A 19,979-nucleotide genomic window follows, 5' to 3' on the forward strand; every position below is an offset into this window, starting at 1 on the left:
GGTTTGAGCCAAAAACCAAAACAAAGTTTACGTTAAAAAGAATTAGTTAGATATATTCTGAATTCCAGGAAGGTCTTTGATTTTCTTATCAGTACTTATCATATATATCTGAATACAGCAAGTTGCATGTGGTATGTGTATTAAAATTATCTCTCAAATAGATATTATACAAAATGGAACCGCTTGAGCTGTCTAGTACATGCCACCTAATAAATATGATAGAAGTACAAAATAGATGTGTTTTTGGTGCTCCAAAATGAAACAGATTAAGAAAACTGAATAACAATATTGAGCAATGTAGCCACAAATCAGTCAAAACTCTTGAGCAGGACACAGCATAATATGAATTAATGTTCTGCCCTTCTACTTTTTTTTTAAAAAATCAACATACCCATTTAGACTAAGTGGAAATTTACACAAATAGAAAGTGACTTTTCTAGGATCACTATGAAATCATGGCGATCCAGCCTAATTGACAATGCTTTTAAACACCACATTTAACAGGATTTTCTTATAGTACTAATGTTCCTCTACTGACACAACTTAGCAGGCAATGTATTTACAAAACTATAATAGCCTGAGAAGAATTAACAATGAACAATGTGCAAAATAGTCAATTACAGGCTTAAACTTTAAACAAGCACTTACAATGAAGATTAAAAAAAAAAAACTATCTTGGCTATTGGGTCATTTTCCAGGCTACTAACTGCTAAACCATGTGCAGAACGTGCTTCCAATTTAACCATCCAGATTTTCTTAAAAGGCAGATAGTTTTGCTCTGCGGGCAAAATCAAGTTGGCCTTCAATTTGATTTTTAAAACAAGGCAGCTATATAGAAACCCAATATGCTCTTTGCTACAGATTATCTAAAAGAGAAAGAAAAGAGGTTTTATTTTAAAGACCTTAATTTGTCTGTCTGTGAAAGTAAGAAATACAATCTGACTGTGGTTTAGGAAAGAGTCGTAGGTAATAAATTCTACATCACAGTTTCTGAGGAGTAATAGCTGCAAATCTTGGCTCCTCTGAGATCTAGCACTGATGGACACCAGTGCAAAACAACATTGAAAGTCCTGATGGTTTGAAAAAGCTACAGAAAAAAAAATGAATGTTTCTTAACTAACAAAGCGCCTCTCAACAAATCACCCATTGGCTTCCCTCTTCTGATGACACCAACTCAAAATCCATACAGAAGGACCGAAAGGCAGTTGCATAGGAGTTCTGAAATGTGAAGCCATGGAAGTCCTCTACATGCCATGATGATCTAGGAAGGGGCGGGTTTTTAAATGCACATTCTTTTCTTCTTATAGATAGCACTAAGTAGAGGAGTCAAAGATTGGCTTGTCCAGAGAGAAGTCTACAATTGCAAACAGTGTGCTCGCATCCCTGATGATTTGTCACCACTGTGACATTTATTATAGAAACAAGTCAGGTTGACCTAACCTCAGTTCAGGTCAATACAGAGGACCTTGTCAGAGGCCCCGATGCATGTTCATAAACAAGCTGCTGGATGCTAACCCATTCTTTGCCTCTGAGCATCCCCTGCTATCAGGTTATTGCCCGACAGTACGACACTGTTCTTTAAATTTTCTGAGAGTTCACATGTGTTTCCCCAGGGATCTCGTTTGTCAGAAGAAATGTTTCTTAAAAAACTGTCATGATCAGAAAGAGAGGGATAGACATAGAAAGATTGCATTCATCTAGGGAACATAAAGTAACAAAATAGGAGACTAACACCCAAGAATGGCCGAGATTAATACCAGGAATTTTGCTCCATGGCTTGGAGGCAAGCCACACATGCCAAGGGAAAAGGTAGCTGAGATAGAGAAGGGAGCACCAAATAAAGGGTGTTGGGAGGATTCTCCCAGGATGGGAGAAGCATGCTGAAAGTAGAATATAGACCAAACATGATTGCCACTCATTGCCTCTTTTGCAAACCACAATACCCAATAGGCGAGAGAGAACAAAAGGGAATGCCCTGCCACAGAGGCAGGGTGGGGTAGGGGGGATAGGGGGTGGGAGGGATACTGGGATCCGTGGTGGTGGGAAATGGGCACTGGCAGAGTGATGGGTATTTGATCATTGTATAATTGAAACCCAAGCACAAAAATTTGTAAGTCTACAACTGCACCTCATGGTGCCTCACTAATAAAAATTTAAAAATAAATAGATAAATATTTCTCAGTTAAAAAAAACTGTCATGAGTCTAATTTTCATAGCCTAAAAGAGTTGGTAATTTTTGGGGGGGAAGAGTGGCTGAGGTAAGCCAAGAAAGTTTCATTGAAACTTATTTAGAAAGATGTGAATGAGAAAAAGGGAGAAGTATTTGTTCGGGAGAGAACACAGGCTTTTCCAGAATGGGAATATTCAAGCAACGAAACATAAAAACAAGTATGATCCACATCCAAATGAGAGCAATGGGCTTGAAGAACAAGCCACAGCCTAAATTTAAAGGTCTTCTCTCAGCAAACCCTCTGCAAAGAAAATAATTAGCTCTCAGGTTATTTATAATGTTTAATTATCATGAAACCTTCAGCACCTGTAATTTAACATCCAGCGCTCCTTGTAGTTTTCAGTCTTAAACATTGGTCCAGATAACAGGAGACATATCTAGGGATTTTGTCCAGTTTAAGATTTTTGTGGTTATTGTTATTTGTTTTGAATTATTTTCCCATAAAGCCCAACAAGGCAGCTGGTTAATAATTATCAACACAACCAGCTCAACTTTATTCATCATCATATTTATTACCTGGCAAATTTGGTTAATCTCCCAATTCAAAAATCATGAATCACAACTGCTTTTTTCATGATCACAGACATTTGATCTCTGCAGAGAGCAAACTACTGACTGTAGGAAAAAGGACCCACAAATACAGAAACAGCCTCCATTAACTTCCCACATCCACTGCAATAGTAACAGTGAAAATTTATTGAGTGTTCATGATGTTCTATGCATTACACAAGCCTTACCTCATTTATTTTACCCAACAATCCTAACAAGTGGGTTTTATAATTATCCTCAACAAAGAGGTGAGGAAATTATGTGGGAAGAGCAGGTTCAGATCTGAATTAAAGAGTGTACACTGCTAAGCACCACGCCATACAATCTCCCATACTGTCTCATTTCAATGTAATACCTTTAGAGAATATGATGATTAAATAAAAAAAAAAGCTTCACTTCACATTTCTTTCTGATAGCATATGCATTTCCACAATTTCAGTTACCAAATACGGAGTATTATGTGTCAATATGCAATCCTTATACAGAACCACAAAACCTGACCAAAAGACAAGACAAAACTTCATTTGCTGAAAATGAATTTATTCTTGTGATCCTCAATATACTTCATTATAACAAATGACCCTCCTCACAATCAGAGAGCCTCACCCAGTTACCAAGGAGCTAAAGTTGACACTTCCCTGTTTCAGGTACCAAACAAAATTATTTTTGTGCTTTAATGTCACTTAAAGCCGTAGACTCCTCTTCATCTGATGTTGCAGATTCCGTTTAATCTCTCATCATTTTCTCCTGGAATTGCTTTGATGCCCTCCAGAAAACTCTCTCATTTGGGCTCCTATTCATGTTGGTGTTTCAGTGATTGTCCTAAAGCATAAGTCAATCTAAAGGAGTTAAAATTCTTGATTTCAATGATCTGCATGTAGTTCGATGCCAAACTCTAATCTCTACCTCTCCTGTTTTCTATTGTAACTCAGATGCGATGGATGTCATGTATAGTCCCACAAGCACAACCAGGAGTGATCCCTGAGCATAAAGCCAAAAATAAGCTTTAAGCACCACTGGGCTTGCCCCCCCACAAGAAAATAAATAATTAAGTTAAATTCTTGGGGGGGGGGGGTTATTGCACATTTAGCGAATATCCAACTTTTCCCACCTATCAGTTTTCTGGCCATCTTCCCATCATGCCTTTCTCTGTGGACCTGGTTCTCAATTTTATTGGACTCTTATAGCCCCAGACTTCTTGTTATATTCCAGCTTCTAGCTTCTAGCTTCTATAGTTCTATATACTTCTTCAACAGTATTATATTCTAGCTTCTATAGTTCCTATACTCCCTCAACTGGCTGTTTTCTTTTTAGCCCAAAGTTCTACTTCATCTTTTTGAGTCTGAACTGAGGCATTATCATCGGAATGACATTTACATTGCTTTATCCAATCATTCCCAGTCCCCTCCTCTCTTATCAGCCTCTTGAATCATAAAGCCAACCAGGGCTGTAGAGTTCACTTTCTCAGCTCCCCTGCAATTACAAGTAACTATCTATTAAAGAGTTCTTGGACAAATTGTTAGCAGAATCCTGTTCAAGGCCACCAGCTTTTGGGGCTGGGAGTGGGTGGGAATTAATCCTCCAATGGAATGGGATACGTGGAGCTCTGGATGTTACTCTAATCTCTACCTCTCCTGTTTTCTATTGTAACTCAGATGTGATGGGTGTCTTGGCACCTGGGCCATCTGTCAAGAAGAGCAAAATGAGGAGGGTGGGGGGAAGCTGAAGAATTCAAAACATCAGGATGTTGAAAAGGGTAGAAAAAAAAGATGGAAACAATGATTTGCTGAATCCACAAAGGCAAAGTACTCACTCCTAACATTCCCTTCTATGGAGAAAAAAAAAAAGCCATCCTTATTTGACTAACCTACTATTATCAGGTATTCTATTAGTTGCAGCTGAACACACACTTAACTGCTATTGTACCTCTGGGAATTCTTTCCATATTCTCTTCAAGTGAGGCAGTGCAAGGTGGTTTTAAAAAAAAGTGTTTCGTAGTTCAGAAGCTCCAGTTTTAAATTTGGGCTCTGCTACTTACTGCACAGCACAGGACAGGTAACCTAAACTCTCTAAGTCAACTGCCTCCTCTGCAAACCAGGGCTGTAAGTCTCCAATAAAAAAGGCTTGCTGTAAAGAGCAAACAAGATACCAAGCATAAAGTAGTTAGCAAACACCAGCTAGATAGTGGCACTCATATACTAATCATAATTATGAGGAAGTGTGTCAGAGTGATCATAAACGGGTAGGGCATTTGCACTGCATTCAGCTAACCTGGGTTCGATCACAAGCATTCCATATGGTCCCCCAGGAGTAATTCCTGGGTGCAAAATTAACCCCTGAGCATTGCTGAGTGTGGACCAAAACAAAAGCAAGAGGAAGTTTATGACTAGTATCCTATATACAACATTGTTAATTCCCTACTACCATGAACGATAATTATAATGAGATGATTCCTTCTTGGACTGCGGACCATAACGATGGTAAGAAAAGTGTCTTGTTACCATCTAATATTAGCCCGGGGTACATATACTTCAGAATTTTCATAAGAATGAATGAATGAACCAAAGACTAGTTTGAATGTTGATGTATATGATTTTGGTTGGCTCCTATCTCGTACAAATGGAATTGACATGAATGGATTTAAAAATAAACATATACTAAAGTCCTTATGACTGCAGATCTACTGATAACATTAATTTTATTTATTTAAGAAGCCAAACTTGTAAAGCAGCAAGACAGTCTGCTTTGCTTTCACAAATATGTAATTTGCCCTTTCCCTCGCTGACATAAGGGAGCACTTCCTCTCCATCTGAGAATCAAGAGAGCGAAGAGATGAAGTGTAAGAACTGCTCATGATACCACTAAGCCAAAAACTGAACTCGAGATCTATGTTTATCTTCTCTAACCCTTCCAACTTAGCGTTAAGGAATAGCGAGCTCTTCCTCTGAATATTTATTTGCAATGAAATTGTAAAATGAACATTGTTCTGCAGGAGGATAAATGAGAGGGAGAGGTGGGGGCTGGCGTCGATTCTTGGGCGAATCATTGTTCTCCAAATATTCCAACGACTGAAGCTAAGTATTCTAAAGCATGTTTGATCTTCTACAGTCAAATACGAAATACGTTTGTACAGGAACGTATTTCATTTTAACAGCTCAAATATCTGACAAAGTATCAATAACCGCAAAAAACAATGTTTGATATGAAAGCCAGGCATCTCTAGTCATTAACATTTTCACATGTACTGGGAAGAATCACTCTGTATGGAATGGGCTCCTCATTTGTAGTAAGGAAAGGTGATCTGCGATCTGCTCTGACAAAACAGGTGCTGAAATGTATAGATGACATTACATCCTGACAAGTCTACGCTAATTATTAATTATACACCTAAGTGTCTACTACTTTACACATCTTGCCCCTTAACTAGAGCACTCAGGAAAGCCGTTGTACTTTGCCTGGCTAACCGACCATGCCTTGAACAGCTAAATGGCCTTGGAAATGCAAAGATTTTCCCATATGGACACTTCACAGTGTTAATGTAGATGCATGCCTATGCAGACCAACTGCCTTTCGGTAGTCACATCCCAACTTAAGGAACACGGGAAAGGCTCTAACTACGCCCAGTATTAGCAAATTGAAGCCCATTCTTAAAGTCGTTTCGCTAGTGTTTGCAAGGTGCGTTACTCTGTAGTTAGAATTACTGAAATCGTGAATTCTCTTGCTTGTCCTACTCTGCAAATATTTTAAAGAAGTCGCATAAAGGCTTCTTTTTGTGCTACTAGAGCAGGTGTGAGCTCAATTTTACCCTTAAACTAGTATCGGCTCAGCTGAGAGAACAGCAGTAAATTTTTATTTCAGAACTAAATGAAACTCATGAGGGTATGGGGCAAAATCTCATTAACTATTAAAATGTCTTTAAAAGTGAGAACAAGGCAGCTTTCTTTTGTTTTATTTTCAATCTGGTGCCCAACCTATATAAATGCCTTTGTAAGAAATGGAAAAATAGAATCACAAAAGTACATGCATTCCAAACTCTTTTACTTATAAGGTGACAAAAACTATTAGTTCTTCTCCTCTTAAGTACATCCACATGAGCTAGCTCAGTAAGAAATAAAGAAATTCGGGTGAAAGTGAAAAATGATTGCCCTATATCACAAATATTCTCATAGATATTTTATATCCAATTTATATCTATCATAAATATTAACATAAGAATTTACTAAGATTTCTAAGTTGTCCACATTTCAAAGTATAAGAAACATTTATGCTCACGATGTCTCAATTTCCAAATGTCATGAGACCATTAACAAATGAGAATAAGAGAGGCTATGCAATAAAACACAGAATACACACACACACACACACACACACACACACACACACACACACATAACCTAATCCTATCAGGATACCAATTTTTAAGGCTTCTGAAATTATGGGCATTCAGGTCTCTTCCAATAAAAGACAAGGTCATTAATAAATTTCCACCACAATTTGCCACTGTCTAATAAAGTATAATCAGTTACACATAAAGAATTTATGCTTGCTTCTGAAACATTCAGATTTGGCTATGAACTGTTAAGATTATGGCTTGGTCTAAATAGTCGAGGTGAGAAAAAAAGGTGAAAGCAATTAGTAAACCAGTAATTTCAGAACCTTGGGCAGCCACACCAATGCTGATAATACGAGGCTCGAAAATTGTACTTTCCGATCCAAATGTTCCAAAATTAGCTTTCCATGTGTCTCTTCCTCTCATCTTTCTCTTCTTTTGTCTTCCCTTTCTCCACCAAATGCTATCTGATATTGCACACTTTCTATTTTCATTCAGCCTGAATATGGCCCACGAGGGGGTGGCATTTAATTAATCACTTCCACATTCTGCCAACATTCATGACATGACTCTCAAGTTTGCATATTCTTTTTGCCAAGCTGGCCCAATAAACAGGGAAAAAGCCTAGATAAAATAAAAGTAGATATAACAATAATTCACAGTAACTGAATTTACAGGCCGGTGCTTTTCATGGTCCCCCACTGAAACACAGATCAACGCCTCTGCTGAGAAATTCCATCCCAGCACTAAGAGACTGGCCAAGGTCACACAACTGGAGAGCAGCAATAGGAAGGGGTCGAGTTACCAGTCCAGCATTCTCCATGTCCCCCATAGTAGAATTTTCAGCCTATAGGAAAGATGCTTCATTTTAAACATAAGCAGCATAACCAGTTGAATTTTATATTAATTTAAAGTGAAACTTCCTTGAAGTTTTTTTTCTATGAATAAACATGTGTCAGGGAATTGAGGAGATATTATAAAGTCGTCTTTCTCCTTCCTCCTCCTCACAAAAAAAAAAGGAGGAGGAGGAGGAGGCTTGATCATATCAATCAAGTGCTTCGGAATAAATTCAATTTTTTATAAATTTTTATTTAAAATTATTTAAAATAAATTTAATTTAATTCTCCATATGCATTACGACTTTTGGTTCTGATGCCTGATATTCTGCAAAAGGGAGTAAAATGATATGTACTAAATACATCTTTCTACTCAAAGCACAATTCTTTAGGAAGGACTCAGAACCCTTGGGAGTGAAAGAAATGAGGGAATAATCACATACAGAGGCAACATTCTATGCCAAGTTTCTTTAGAGAAGAAAGAACCAGAGCGGAAGAGGACTGTCTCCAACGCATTTCCGAGAACATAGATGGTATGTGTAACAGTAGCTCCTTGATGTAAACCATCCTACCTGGTGGTTACTCCATTATTCAGATGACCTACACTGAAGGTCAAAAAAAATCTCAACTTGTCAGTGGGTGCCTAGTCTCACCATCCAAACACCATACGGACGGTTTCTAAAGCCATGTGTAATAATAAAACTTGAGAACATTTAAGTTGGTGAGAAAATTGGCTAGAGGCAAATATTTCACCAAAGGGCACATACGAATTCAACAAAGGTGTCCCATAAGAGATACTTACTGAAAACTTTACATTCTGTCCTGATGTTCAGGAAGCTGAATATCCCACATTACCCCCACCTGTTTTGTTATCAATAGAAGGTAAAATGTTTTAAATCTGCTATCAATCCTCTGGTTTCTCTTCAGATCACATCAATCCTTCTCCTTTTTTTTTTTTTTTGCTTTTTGGGTCACACCCAGCAATGCACAGGGGTTCCTCCTGGCTCTGTGCTCAGGAATTACCCCTGGCAGTCCTCGGGGGACCACATGGGATGCTGGGAATCGAACCTGGGTTGGCCGCATGCAAGGCAAATGCCCTACCCGCTGTGCTATTGCTCCAGCCCCTCCTTCTCCTTTTAAACCACCCAAAGCACGAGGTCTATAGATTTTTCAAATAATTAGAAAGTGACAGAGTACCACTGTATACCCGTGAAATTCCCTAGGTCATATAACAGAGCAGTTGTTATGACTTTCCATTCAAGTCCTCATTAAACATCATCAAATATATTTTTGGAAACTTGAACCTTAAGCAAAGGTAACTATAAAGAAACACAGGCTGCCAGCATTTAACAGATCTTCACAAAGGTTAAGTTCTTCTGCCATTTTTCTATCGCAAAAACACCAGCACCCCGATAAAGTCCCCCCAACACATATTATGGACAATCATTTATATCCATGCACTGATTACTTTCTACACCATTTATCTCATTACAAGAATCTCCCTTTAGGCCCGGGTTGAAGGAAGAAACTCACCCCGGCCAAGAGGCCTTTCCATCCAAGGTCACATCACACACCTCTACTCTCATTCACACTGAAAACTGGGACATGCCAATGAACACTATGTGCACCTCTCTGTGATACAGGAAGAGACAGGATTTGCCAGAGAAAATCCACAGGGACCTGGGGAGAACATGCAACTCCATACAAAGTCCTTAATGGCAATCATTTGGTTTTTATCCACATCACTAAAACAATGTTAACCAAAAGGGTATTACTGAGGTAATACCCTTTTGGTAAAATATCGGAGCGATAGTACCGCGATTAAAGGTTTGCGTTGTAGACTTCAACCTGGGTCCAATCCCGGTACTCCATACAGACCCCTGGCATCACCAGGAGTGATCCCTGAATACAGGGTGAGGAGTATGCCCAAGCAGTGCTGAGTGTGGCCCCCAAACAAACAAAACTACCCAAACATAAAGGGCATTATTTGAGGACCCGCTGTAATAGCATTCTCTGTTCACAGTGCTTCTGGTGGATAGGCATAACTGACACTACACTAGTTTCTCCTTTGAAATCAAACGGTTTGGACTCATGAGAAATGTACTCCAAGTCCCACCGGCAGTAAGTAGTTAGGTCCCAACTATAGGCAAAATGACCCTTAGCCTACTTCTTTTTTTTTTTTTTGATGATGTCTCTCAAGACTTGTAATGCTTCAAACTGAGTTCCTCTGCTGCTTTGGCCCTAATGATTATTGTAACGTTAACAGAGAAAATGTACTGATTTTTTAGTGAAGGTCAAATAGCACTTGAGGCAATACACAACTTTCACGGACCTTAGGTTCATGGGCTCCTTAACTGCAGTGATAGCTCTCTAGGAGCCGAGCAGCAATGAGAGGGCTGAGGAATGCAAACCATTTAATTCCCTGCCTGAGAAATCCATCAATAAGCATGTTACCGAATGGTGCTATCATAAGCATATTTTATTTGTCATGCTTAGGCAAAATTCAAAGAAAACCATCGCTCCAATGAAAGACTTACAAGGAAAAAAATCTCACAAAATTAAAAACACTTTATTTCGCTTCCTGCTTTCCTTAATGAACAGGGTCCTTCCCTCAGTTGCTGCCCTCACCAGTTTAATTCATACCACAGCTATGTTCATTCAAGGTGAGCGACTTAGGAAAAATTGCATGTAACTCCCACCACAGTTCCATGCAGTCTGGGCATGTTGACTAAAATTAGCCTTTTGGCTGTACCCAATCCTCTCAGGTAAAGATCAACAAATACAATTGTGTACTTATTAAAATAAAATAGTGGCTTGTTATTGTTTCCCTATGCCCAGGGCATTCTTGACTGAGAGCTTCCCTATGCCACTGCAAGGGGTTGGAGCTAGCAACCTCGAGGGAGACTCTTTTGGCCGTGTGCAGGGAAATACTCCTCCCTGTCACTTGCAGGGGCTTGTCCCGGGACCTCGATGCTCCCACCCAGCTCTGGAGAGCTCCAAAAACACATGGGGAAGTGGGAAGTGACCTTTAGCTCTGCCAAAGACCACCAGAGGGATAAGAGAAAAGGTTGGTGGAGGAGCGGGGCAGCAGGCTTGCTGCTTAACCTGGGTGCTCTGGGTTAGGTGGCAGGAAAACCAAGCTGGAGATCAAAATGAGAAGATCTGAAGTAACACAGGCACCACATGGGGTGGCACAGGCTTGGAGATGAAAGGAGAGGAGAATGCCTCAGATGCTTCCTGCCCCCTCCCCACACCTGGCTGGCTCTTCGTGCCTGTACTTTCTTCATCATCCTCTTTCCACACACAGGAGACACACGCAACAATTTAAAAGTCATCTTTATGTTTTTCTTATTCAATGAAAGTTTGGAAAAAGCACAGTGGGTAGGGCATTTGCCTTGCATGCGGCCGACTCAGGTTCGATTCCTCCGTCCCTCTCAGAGAGCCCGGCAAGCTACTAAGAGTATCCATCCTGCCCACTCGGCAGACCCTGGCAAACTTGACGTGGCATATTCGATATGCCAAAAACAGTAACAAGTCTCACAATGGAGATGTTACTGGTGCCCGCTCAAGCAAATTGATGAACAACGGGAGGACAGTGCTTACAATGAAAGTTTGAGGCTAGTTTTGAATTTTTGATACTGTTTCATTTTAAAGTTACCTCTTTCCTCTTAAAAATAAATGAAATAGTCAAAACTCCCAGAGATGAAGCCTTGATAGGGTCTGAATGGCCAAGCAGATGTCCAGTATGAGAGATATTACCATAAGCTACTGATAAGTCACTTATGATACTTCCTTCCAAGCAAAAGCATACCAATTTGATAAAAACCAGTTACTTCTCACTGATGTGATTTCTCTTCTGATTGGTAACTTTCTATGTGGGAAAAAAAATCTCCCTTTGTTATTTAGAAGACCTATATGTCTCTCTGGTGGCCATACCTGTCGAGTAATAGCGTTCTGATGTGAGTTCTTTTCATTTTTATAAGACCTGATTTAGAATTTCCATCTAGTGTGATTATAAAAGAATTCAATTATTAGTGCATTAAGTATGTTATACCAAAAAGCAAGGCAGCAAGACAGAAAGGAAGTAAGACCAATAAAGAGGACCAGAAATGTTTACTGACCGGACAAAAGGAAACAAGTTATCTAAACACTGGGAACAGAAAATGTTTTTCAGTGGCTCTTCAAAAGTATTGATTATATTTATTTCCTTTTATAAATACCATATGATGTTTACTGAAAACTGAAATTGACCACCTGAAACACAGTCCATTTCCTACCATGAGAATAATATCCTACACAGTGAAGGATAAAATAGTATAGAATGAATTTTTCTCACTGACAAATTTAGGGTTTTCCCCCTGATAATGTTATATATAAACCTTAATTTAGTTTATGTTTTGTTCGGGATTAAATATTATATATCAAATTCCCTGATTTATTCATGAATAAAACCATCTGACAATCACTTATTAGGGCCCTACAACTTTATGCCAAATATCCGACCATGCATAAAATTATCAGCTCTAATAAGAAATTTTTAAAAAATTTAAAAAATAAAAAAATTATCAACTTAAATAAATATGTAAAGATAACTTACTGTTTGTTTTTAAATAAACGTGATCACTTAGTAATGGATTTAGAATGAGCTGAGGTTAACTACATAAACCACCATTTGAATTTAGTTTAAAGAATTATATTTGGAAATCAATTAACAGATACGTGAAGATATCATAAAATAGATGAATGGATTAAAAAGAATGATAAAACGTCTCTAAAGGTAACACAGTATAACTGGCACACCGAAGATCAATGAATCATTGGATGACACAATTATTTCAGAGAACATCTAAAATTCTGTTCCACTCTCAAAATGTTTATATAAGCAGTTCCACAGACGACAACTGGAACAAATCAGAGACTGAAGTCAGTTCTCTTGACTTTCAGACTTAGCTCAATATCAGAGTTAATAAAAATATTTTGTGATAACACTTAAATATTCTTACTTGTTAATATCTGGGGTTGGTCCTTTTAGTTTTTAACTTATTAAAAATTTCAAAACTCCCAGTTGCAGTTAACAAAAAAGAAGGCCACTGTTCAAACATCTCTCAGAGATTCTGTGGTTCTTGGTCAAGCCCCACAAAGAATATCAATGTAACTTCAAGCTTGAAAAAAAACAAATAAACAGGGACCAGAGAAATGGTACAGCTTATAGCTACAGATCAAGCTTCGATCCACGGCATCCTGTATGGTCCCCGACCACTGCCAGAAATAATTCCTGTGTGCAGAGTCAGGAGTAAGCCCTGAGCATTGTCGGATATGACCCAAAAACTAAAAAATAAGTAAATTTTTTAAAGGTAAAGGTAAAGGTAAAGGCCCTCCCGTTGATCGTCGATTTGCTCGAGCGGGCCCACTAACGTCTCCATTGGAGACTTTGTTGTTACTGTGTTTGGCATATCGAATACTCTGTAAATGCACTAAATCCCATTTCTAAATAAATGAACTTGCAACTTGCCTACTATTATGATCATGATCTAATTCCAGAGCGCTGTAAAATACATACAATTTCAAATTCCATATTTATATGAATAATTTTTAATTGCCACCGTTATACAGGTGTTGTTATTTTCAAATATTTACATTCCTGAATGGAAAAAACATACCAAACTAAGAAGTTAAGTCACATCTTACCATGCTTTGTACAGACTGTGTTTGAATAACCAAATTTAAAACGTGCCTGTTAAAGCACTTTTTGTCTTCGATATCCCCATAAATACTGTGGATGGAAGACTAATTATTCTACAGATTTGTTAATTTGCTAAAAATATTGGAAATACCTAAGAAATACACTCTGTATTTGATGGCAGCAATAAAATAGTGAGAAGTCAGAAAAAATTCTAAGTCACCTATTAAGGAGGCAGGTTGTTTGAGTACCTGTACCGCGAACCATAATGCCCAATGGTGGGGGAGGGAGGGGGGATGGGGGGGGAAGGAAAGTGAGAAAGAGAAAGAGAGGATGACTGGATGTGGGGAGGTAGAAAGAGAGAACCTTTGGACATTGGTGGTGGGAAATGTACACTGGTGAAGGGAGGGGTGTTGGAACATTGTATCATGGAAACTCAATCATTAATAACTTTCTAACTGTGTGTCTCACAGTGGAAAGATTAAAAAGAAGAAAAGGGTAGGCTGGAAAGTTAGAGGAAAACTAGGGATATTGGTGGAGGAAAGCTAACACTGGTGGTGGGATTGATACTGAAATACTGTATATGAACCTCTAACTCTCTTATGAACAACTTTGTAAATCGTGGTGCTTTAATAAAGATTTAAAAATAAAACAGTGTACTTGTGGTCATTCTTTCCTTTACTCCCTAAGGTTTTCAAGGTTTCTGAGTAAAAGCCTCTTTGTTGGGTATTTCCAGTTTTATAAAGAAAAGAAAAACTCCCCAATTAGCATACACTCACATTCACACATTCGCCATTTTACGAACTGGGATTTGAAAATGCTCACAACACTTCACCTTTGTGCTGGGCTAAACTCCGGCTCGCCATAAACACTTTGAAGTAATACAAACCTAAATATTCCTGCTAGGCAAACGGAGCAGTGGAACCGAATTATAATGAGCTAGCAGCTGTCACAATATGACCACAGTAACCAAATCAAAATATCAACCGCTAACCCAGATGAGATTCAAAGGTCATCCTATAAGCCAGCAGCTTCTTCAGTTCTGCCTGAAACCTCAATCTAATTCTGCAGGAAAATGTTGCACTCAGCTAGTTCAGAAGCCACTAACTTGATGGGGGCAAATGGTACCTAGAGTATCATGGTTGGGACTAGAAGCGAAAGAGCACAATAAGGAAACTGAACCATTCATAATGGGGCATGTAAAAAGGCAGCAGCTGATGTTGAACTAAGCTGCACCCAACTGAAGAAAAGTATCGCTTTTCACATCCTTCAGTTACCAATCCATGTATATAATCTTATTGGAACCTGCTCATTCAAAAAATCTCATTTTCAATTAAAGGTCTGGGACAATAGAAAAAAAAGGCATGTTTAGATCCTTCTTCGAAGCAAAGGATTTTAGCCAGAAAATATGTTTTCTGCAATTACAAAAAAAAATTGAATTATGACCTACAAAATGTTCATACTGCCCTGTTCAAAAAAGAGTTTAAAAAAATTCCTACTCCTTTACATAATGATTTCTTGACAAGATTTCCAAACTATTCCATTGTATCAAATCCTCTGAATGACACAAGACTCCGGCTATGACCCCTTCATCTTATTAGCATATTCTGAGAGACACTCTGACCATTAATAAAGGTTGAATCAAAATGTCTAAAAACATCAAGGGGCAAGTTTACAACAGATTAAGTATACATTATATAATTAATACTCATAGGTCATAAGGAAGAAGTTATTTGTCTTCTCCAGGGCCAAAAGGGAACATGGAATTTCAAACATTGCGAAACAAAAACTGGCTTCTTCTGACCAACGAAAGCAAAGAGTTCAGATTCAGAAAAAGTGAAGTGTAAGTGTACAACATTGGTTAAAGCTGGTGACAGCTTTTGGTCAGCTAAAAGACTTAGTACTAAAAATCTCTATTCTCACAACCTGACAAGAAAACAAAGTTTTATGCACTAATTTTTTAATGGGGTATTTCTTTTTTATTCAGTTATGTTTTCCTTTAAAGGATTAATACAATAACAGTTTTTAAAACTTTGACAACAACTGGAGATAACAAGTATGTATGCTTAAGAGTGTGTGTGATGCACTGTCTTCAATAAATGTGTGACTATGTACATAAACATGCACACATACACACACACACACCCTACACATACATACATATGGACTCAAGCTAACAACTTGACTACTATATTAAGATATTCAAATAAATTTCTGAAATGAATTAATGAAGATATTCAATTACTCTTAAATCACTGCAGAAATCTGAGATAACCCAAATGAGTTTGGATATTTTGATACAAAATGAATATTTTTTAAGTGTAAGGTTGTGTAAACCCACTCATGTGAACTCAGAGTTCAGTGTTACAATAAAGGGTTTTGAAAGTAAGCATTAAGGAGTTTATGAGCAAATACATTGGCAATGCCTGCATCATTTCTCAAAAACTGTGTACTGTCATAAAGAACAAAATATACTGCAATAATTCACTCCCCAACAGGCAAAGTGGCTCATTACTTTTGCTTTCCTTGCAATAAAATAAAGCCTCACTAAGTGAACAGTTTACTTTAAAAAAAAAATCAGGTCATCTGCAGTTAATAACTCTTTCCCGTAAAATTAGTGTCACTTATTTCTGTAGCAGACGCCTAATTCAGTCACAGGCTTGATTGATTTGACAATGGAGAATCTGGTCCAATAAAGAAGCTGATTTATTTCTGATGCTATAGCTTTTACCCCAATGTGACATCACTGCAGATTTAATTCTTTGACATGTAAAGAAATTCTGTGAAGTTTTATTAAAAACTAAAGACTCGGAAGGTGCATATTGGAATGTTGTCAAAAAGTTACAGTACAGCCTAATACTTCCTTTTAGTGGAATGAAAACTTCCGCAATGATCATAACACATGGAGTTGGATGCAGAGAACAGTTTTCCATAGGCCATAGATACTATGAGCTTCCATTGTTTGCACAAACAGATCCTATTTGTTTTCTCTTCCTTGCCACTTATAAATAGGCAATCTCTGATTTCTTGAAAATGACCTATCTTCTCTTTGTAAAGGTGAAACATACTCCCTGGCTCATCTCAATGGTGGCCTCATTCTAAACAAACAGCAGGTTGGGAAAATCATTGAGAATCTTTGTTCCCTAAATCTAGCCCAGATACACACCAAGGAGGCATTTGGGATGTGAGAAATGATAACAGCGGTAGGAAGGGTTTCTAACGCATCATCCCAGGCATTTCACAAAAAACATTTTTTTTAAATTCTTCTCCAGACTAAAAATGCAAGGTATTTCGTGGTGTTTCAATGTCTTTTTCTTCCTTTTCCTTTTCTTGCACACTGCGCCCTGGCCTCTCGCTCTGAGGGCGACTTCTGTGACCCCAGCCTGACACGACACTGTTAATGTCAGATAAACCATTTAGACCAAGCACAATTCTTTTCTGTACAAAAATCTGCTTGAGGTGGAAAATGTAGCAGTTTGTAAACAATACAGAGCCATGTTTCAGACCAGACAGCTTATCGAACAGAGAAGGCCTTTCACGGGGAACAGTGGGTGGGAGCCGCCCGGACATAGGAGCGATTCCTATCACAATGCAGGAGACTGTCTTGGCCTCCATATTTAAGAGTTTAATGGGAAGGAGGGCAGAGGGGATAAAAGACCACAGCTGACATGGACTTTCAGCTTCAACAACAACTAAGTGAAAAGACTCCGTTCTCTCCACTCTAGCTCTAGACTCGCAGCCCACTTATATTTTAAATACTATTTGGAATGAAAAGCTAATTTGGTTTGTAAAACAGTTGTCTGTGAGACCACATGAGGGAGAACAATTAGGTATTATCTTCCTATGGTTTGTTAGTTTCTGCGATATTAATTCGTCAAGTTATTCTCTAGAAGCATGTTCTTTCAAGGATATAGCTTAAAATTCTGAATATAAGTCGTGGTGGGGTTTTTTTCTCTTTTAATTCTATTTTACTGACTTGAGCTCGTCGAAGGAGAGTTTTAGAATTTTCAAGGAAGTTTCTAATATATTCAAGCGTCGCTTCCCAACATTTCTTTTAAAAATTCTTAATTTTATAAAGTTTTGAAAAAGAAAGAAGCAGTGGTATTAGATTTTGAAATTACTGGTATTGTTATTGAGAGTTCTAAGACTATTTTTTGAAATTGGTTATATATTTAATTATATATCTAATCATATATCTGACTGTCCTTAAACCTCCCTATCAACAACTGATATAAAAAATAAACAACAATAAATTTCCTGTATAAAGTTAAACCATAAACATGAAGTTTACTATTTAAATAAGGAGCACAGATATAAACCACTCTCTAATCAAACACAATTTCTTAAATTTGGGGTGACACTTAAAAGTACAAATACAAGATATTACTTATGTAAAGTAAATAGCACTATTTCTCACTTTGACCACCTCTTGAAGTGTCTGCCTTTCTTTTATATGAATTTGATGGTACTTTGTAACAAATGATAAAATTTATGTCTAGACCTCTTTACACCTTAAATAATAAGTACAGCTTCACAGATTTAAAAATCAGGGCATTCTTTAGAAACATTTGCAATTATGGTTCCAAAGGATAAAATTACAGCTGTACATTTTTCAACAGCTTAAAGTAAGAAACTTAACTTCTTTTACTGATGGATTTGCAAGAGAATTTGAACAAGTTGAGAGATTTACTGCTATTATTTACAATACACATGTACCAGAACAACAATAATTTTTCAATCAAAACTTGAGTAGAACGCACTGAGACCTTTTATACCATCATAAATTAGATTTTCACTGCTCAGATTTCTGCCATTAAACAGTCCGATGGGATAGTGAAAACAGGAAGAAATCAAAGGACGTCATTGGGAAGGGTCTTCTGGAAACCCAGACTTTCCTAAAGTACATGCAGTTTTCTTGAAGAGCAAAATGGCTGCCTAAAAGACTAGTACTAAAGTTTGCACCTTGATAAATGCACAAAGTTTGTCAATTCAACTTGAACACACTACTTTGAAGAAAGCACACAAAACCTGCTAAGCTCATTAAACCTACTAGTAAAGGCACAACCCTTTCACAAAAATTCACACAACAACAGAATTATCTATCGTTGCCAAGAGGCTGGTCCATTTTTATCTCAAATACTCACTACGATGACTTCATTGACCTTCACTTGGAAAACTACTGTGGCAATATTGAAAAAGTGCATTATGTCTAAGAAAAACAAAATTTCTATGCAGATTCAGCACCACTGAATTGCAGGATTGTAGAAAATATCCCTTTATGTTCTATTACCAAGCAAATATTATCAATAGTTCTGTGTAATTTGAAATTACTTCAGTGAGTTACCTAGAAATCCAAATTTCCCCAAACAGGATATCCATCTAGACTTTTATTTTCCCTTCCAGAGTAAGAGATCAGTTTGCATAAACTTCAGAGCAATTTAAAATTAGTCTTACTTTGTATTCTGGAATTGACAAAAGGTGGAGAGAGATTGTCATGTGACCCAAGGTCCCTGCTGGTCATGTGGTCATAAGGAGTCCCATCTCCATAGTTCTGTAAATAAAATAATATTAGTTTTAATTAGACACAGATCAAGCTATACATAAATTTTGTTTTATGCTGACATCTCTCTGGCCGGAAGAAATTATAGCCTACCATTGCCACCAAGAAATCTGATGATAAGAAATCTATAAAACTAGGGTAGATAGCTCAAGAGGCTAGAACATATGTCTTGCATGCATGAGGCCCTGAGTTGCATAAATGACACTACATGGTCCTAGGAAATTGCCAGCTTAGCCCTAGTGTTGCCCTCACACCGTCAGCAGAGCCCTGGTAACCCTCTAACACGGTCAAGTCTGAGCAAGCCGACGGAAGCCTGGAACTATCACACTGGTACTGTAGGGCTGAGTGTTACCTGGAATGGCAGCAAGGTCCCAAGTGGTGCTGGTAGGCCCCAAAAGAAAAAACGGGTGGGAGGAAAATTAACACAACTTGAATGTTTAAAGCCAGTTGGTAACAAAGAATTCAAGTTTTCAAAGTTCAAATTTTCCTCATAACAGCTGTTGAAATCTTGGGAATAATAATGTGACTAACTACATATAGTTGTTAACAAGAGTACCCATAGATTGGAATGAATTGCTTTTGGAACACCAAGGGAAAGCTATTTAAACACAAACATTTGGTTCTATATTATGGAAATTTCACTGACTTGTTAGTGTAGTTTTAAGAAAATGGAATTATTTCATAAATAATTAATACATGAGAGTGTTAAGAATATTATAATACAACTAGTAATAAATATCAAAACTTTAGACTAAATTAATATTTCTGGACTTGGACAAAATATGGTACAAAAT

General features: G+C 37.7%; 1 protein-coding gene across 6 annotated transcripts in view; it reads right to left on the reverse strand.

The window, feature by feature from the left end:
- TCF4 (transcription factor 4) overlaps positions 1 to 19,979 on the reverse strand; it is a 377,861-nt gene that overhangs the window by 221,072 nt on the left and 136,810 nt on the right. For all 6 annotated transcript variants that reach the window (XM_056138179.1, XM_056138183.1, XM_056138182.1 and 3 more), the window contains one exon: positions 19,080 to 19,176. In XM_056138179.1, the coding sequence (XP_055994154.1) occupies positions 19,080 to 19,176 (97 nt within the window). The remainder of the gene's footprint in view (positions 1 to 19,079; positions 19,177 to 19,979) is intronic.

This window comes from Sorex fumeus, unplaced genomic scaffold (assembly GCF_029834395.1).
Source record: "Sorex fumeus unplaced genomic scaffold, SorFum_2.1 ptg000128l, whole genome shotgun sequence".
In the NCBI taxonomy this organism is placed as follows: Eukaryota; Metazoa; Chordata; class Mammalia; order Eulipotyphla; family Soricidae; genus Sorex; species Sorex fumeus.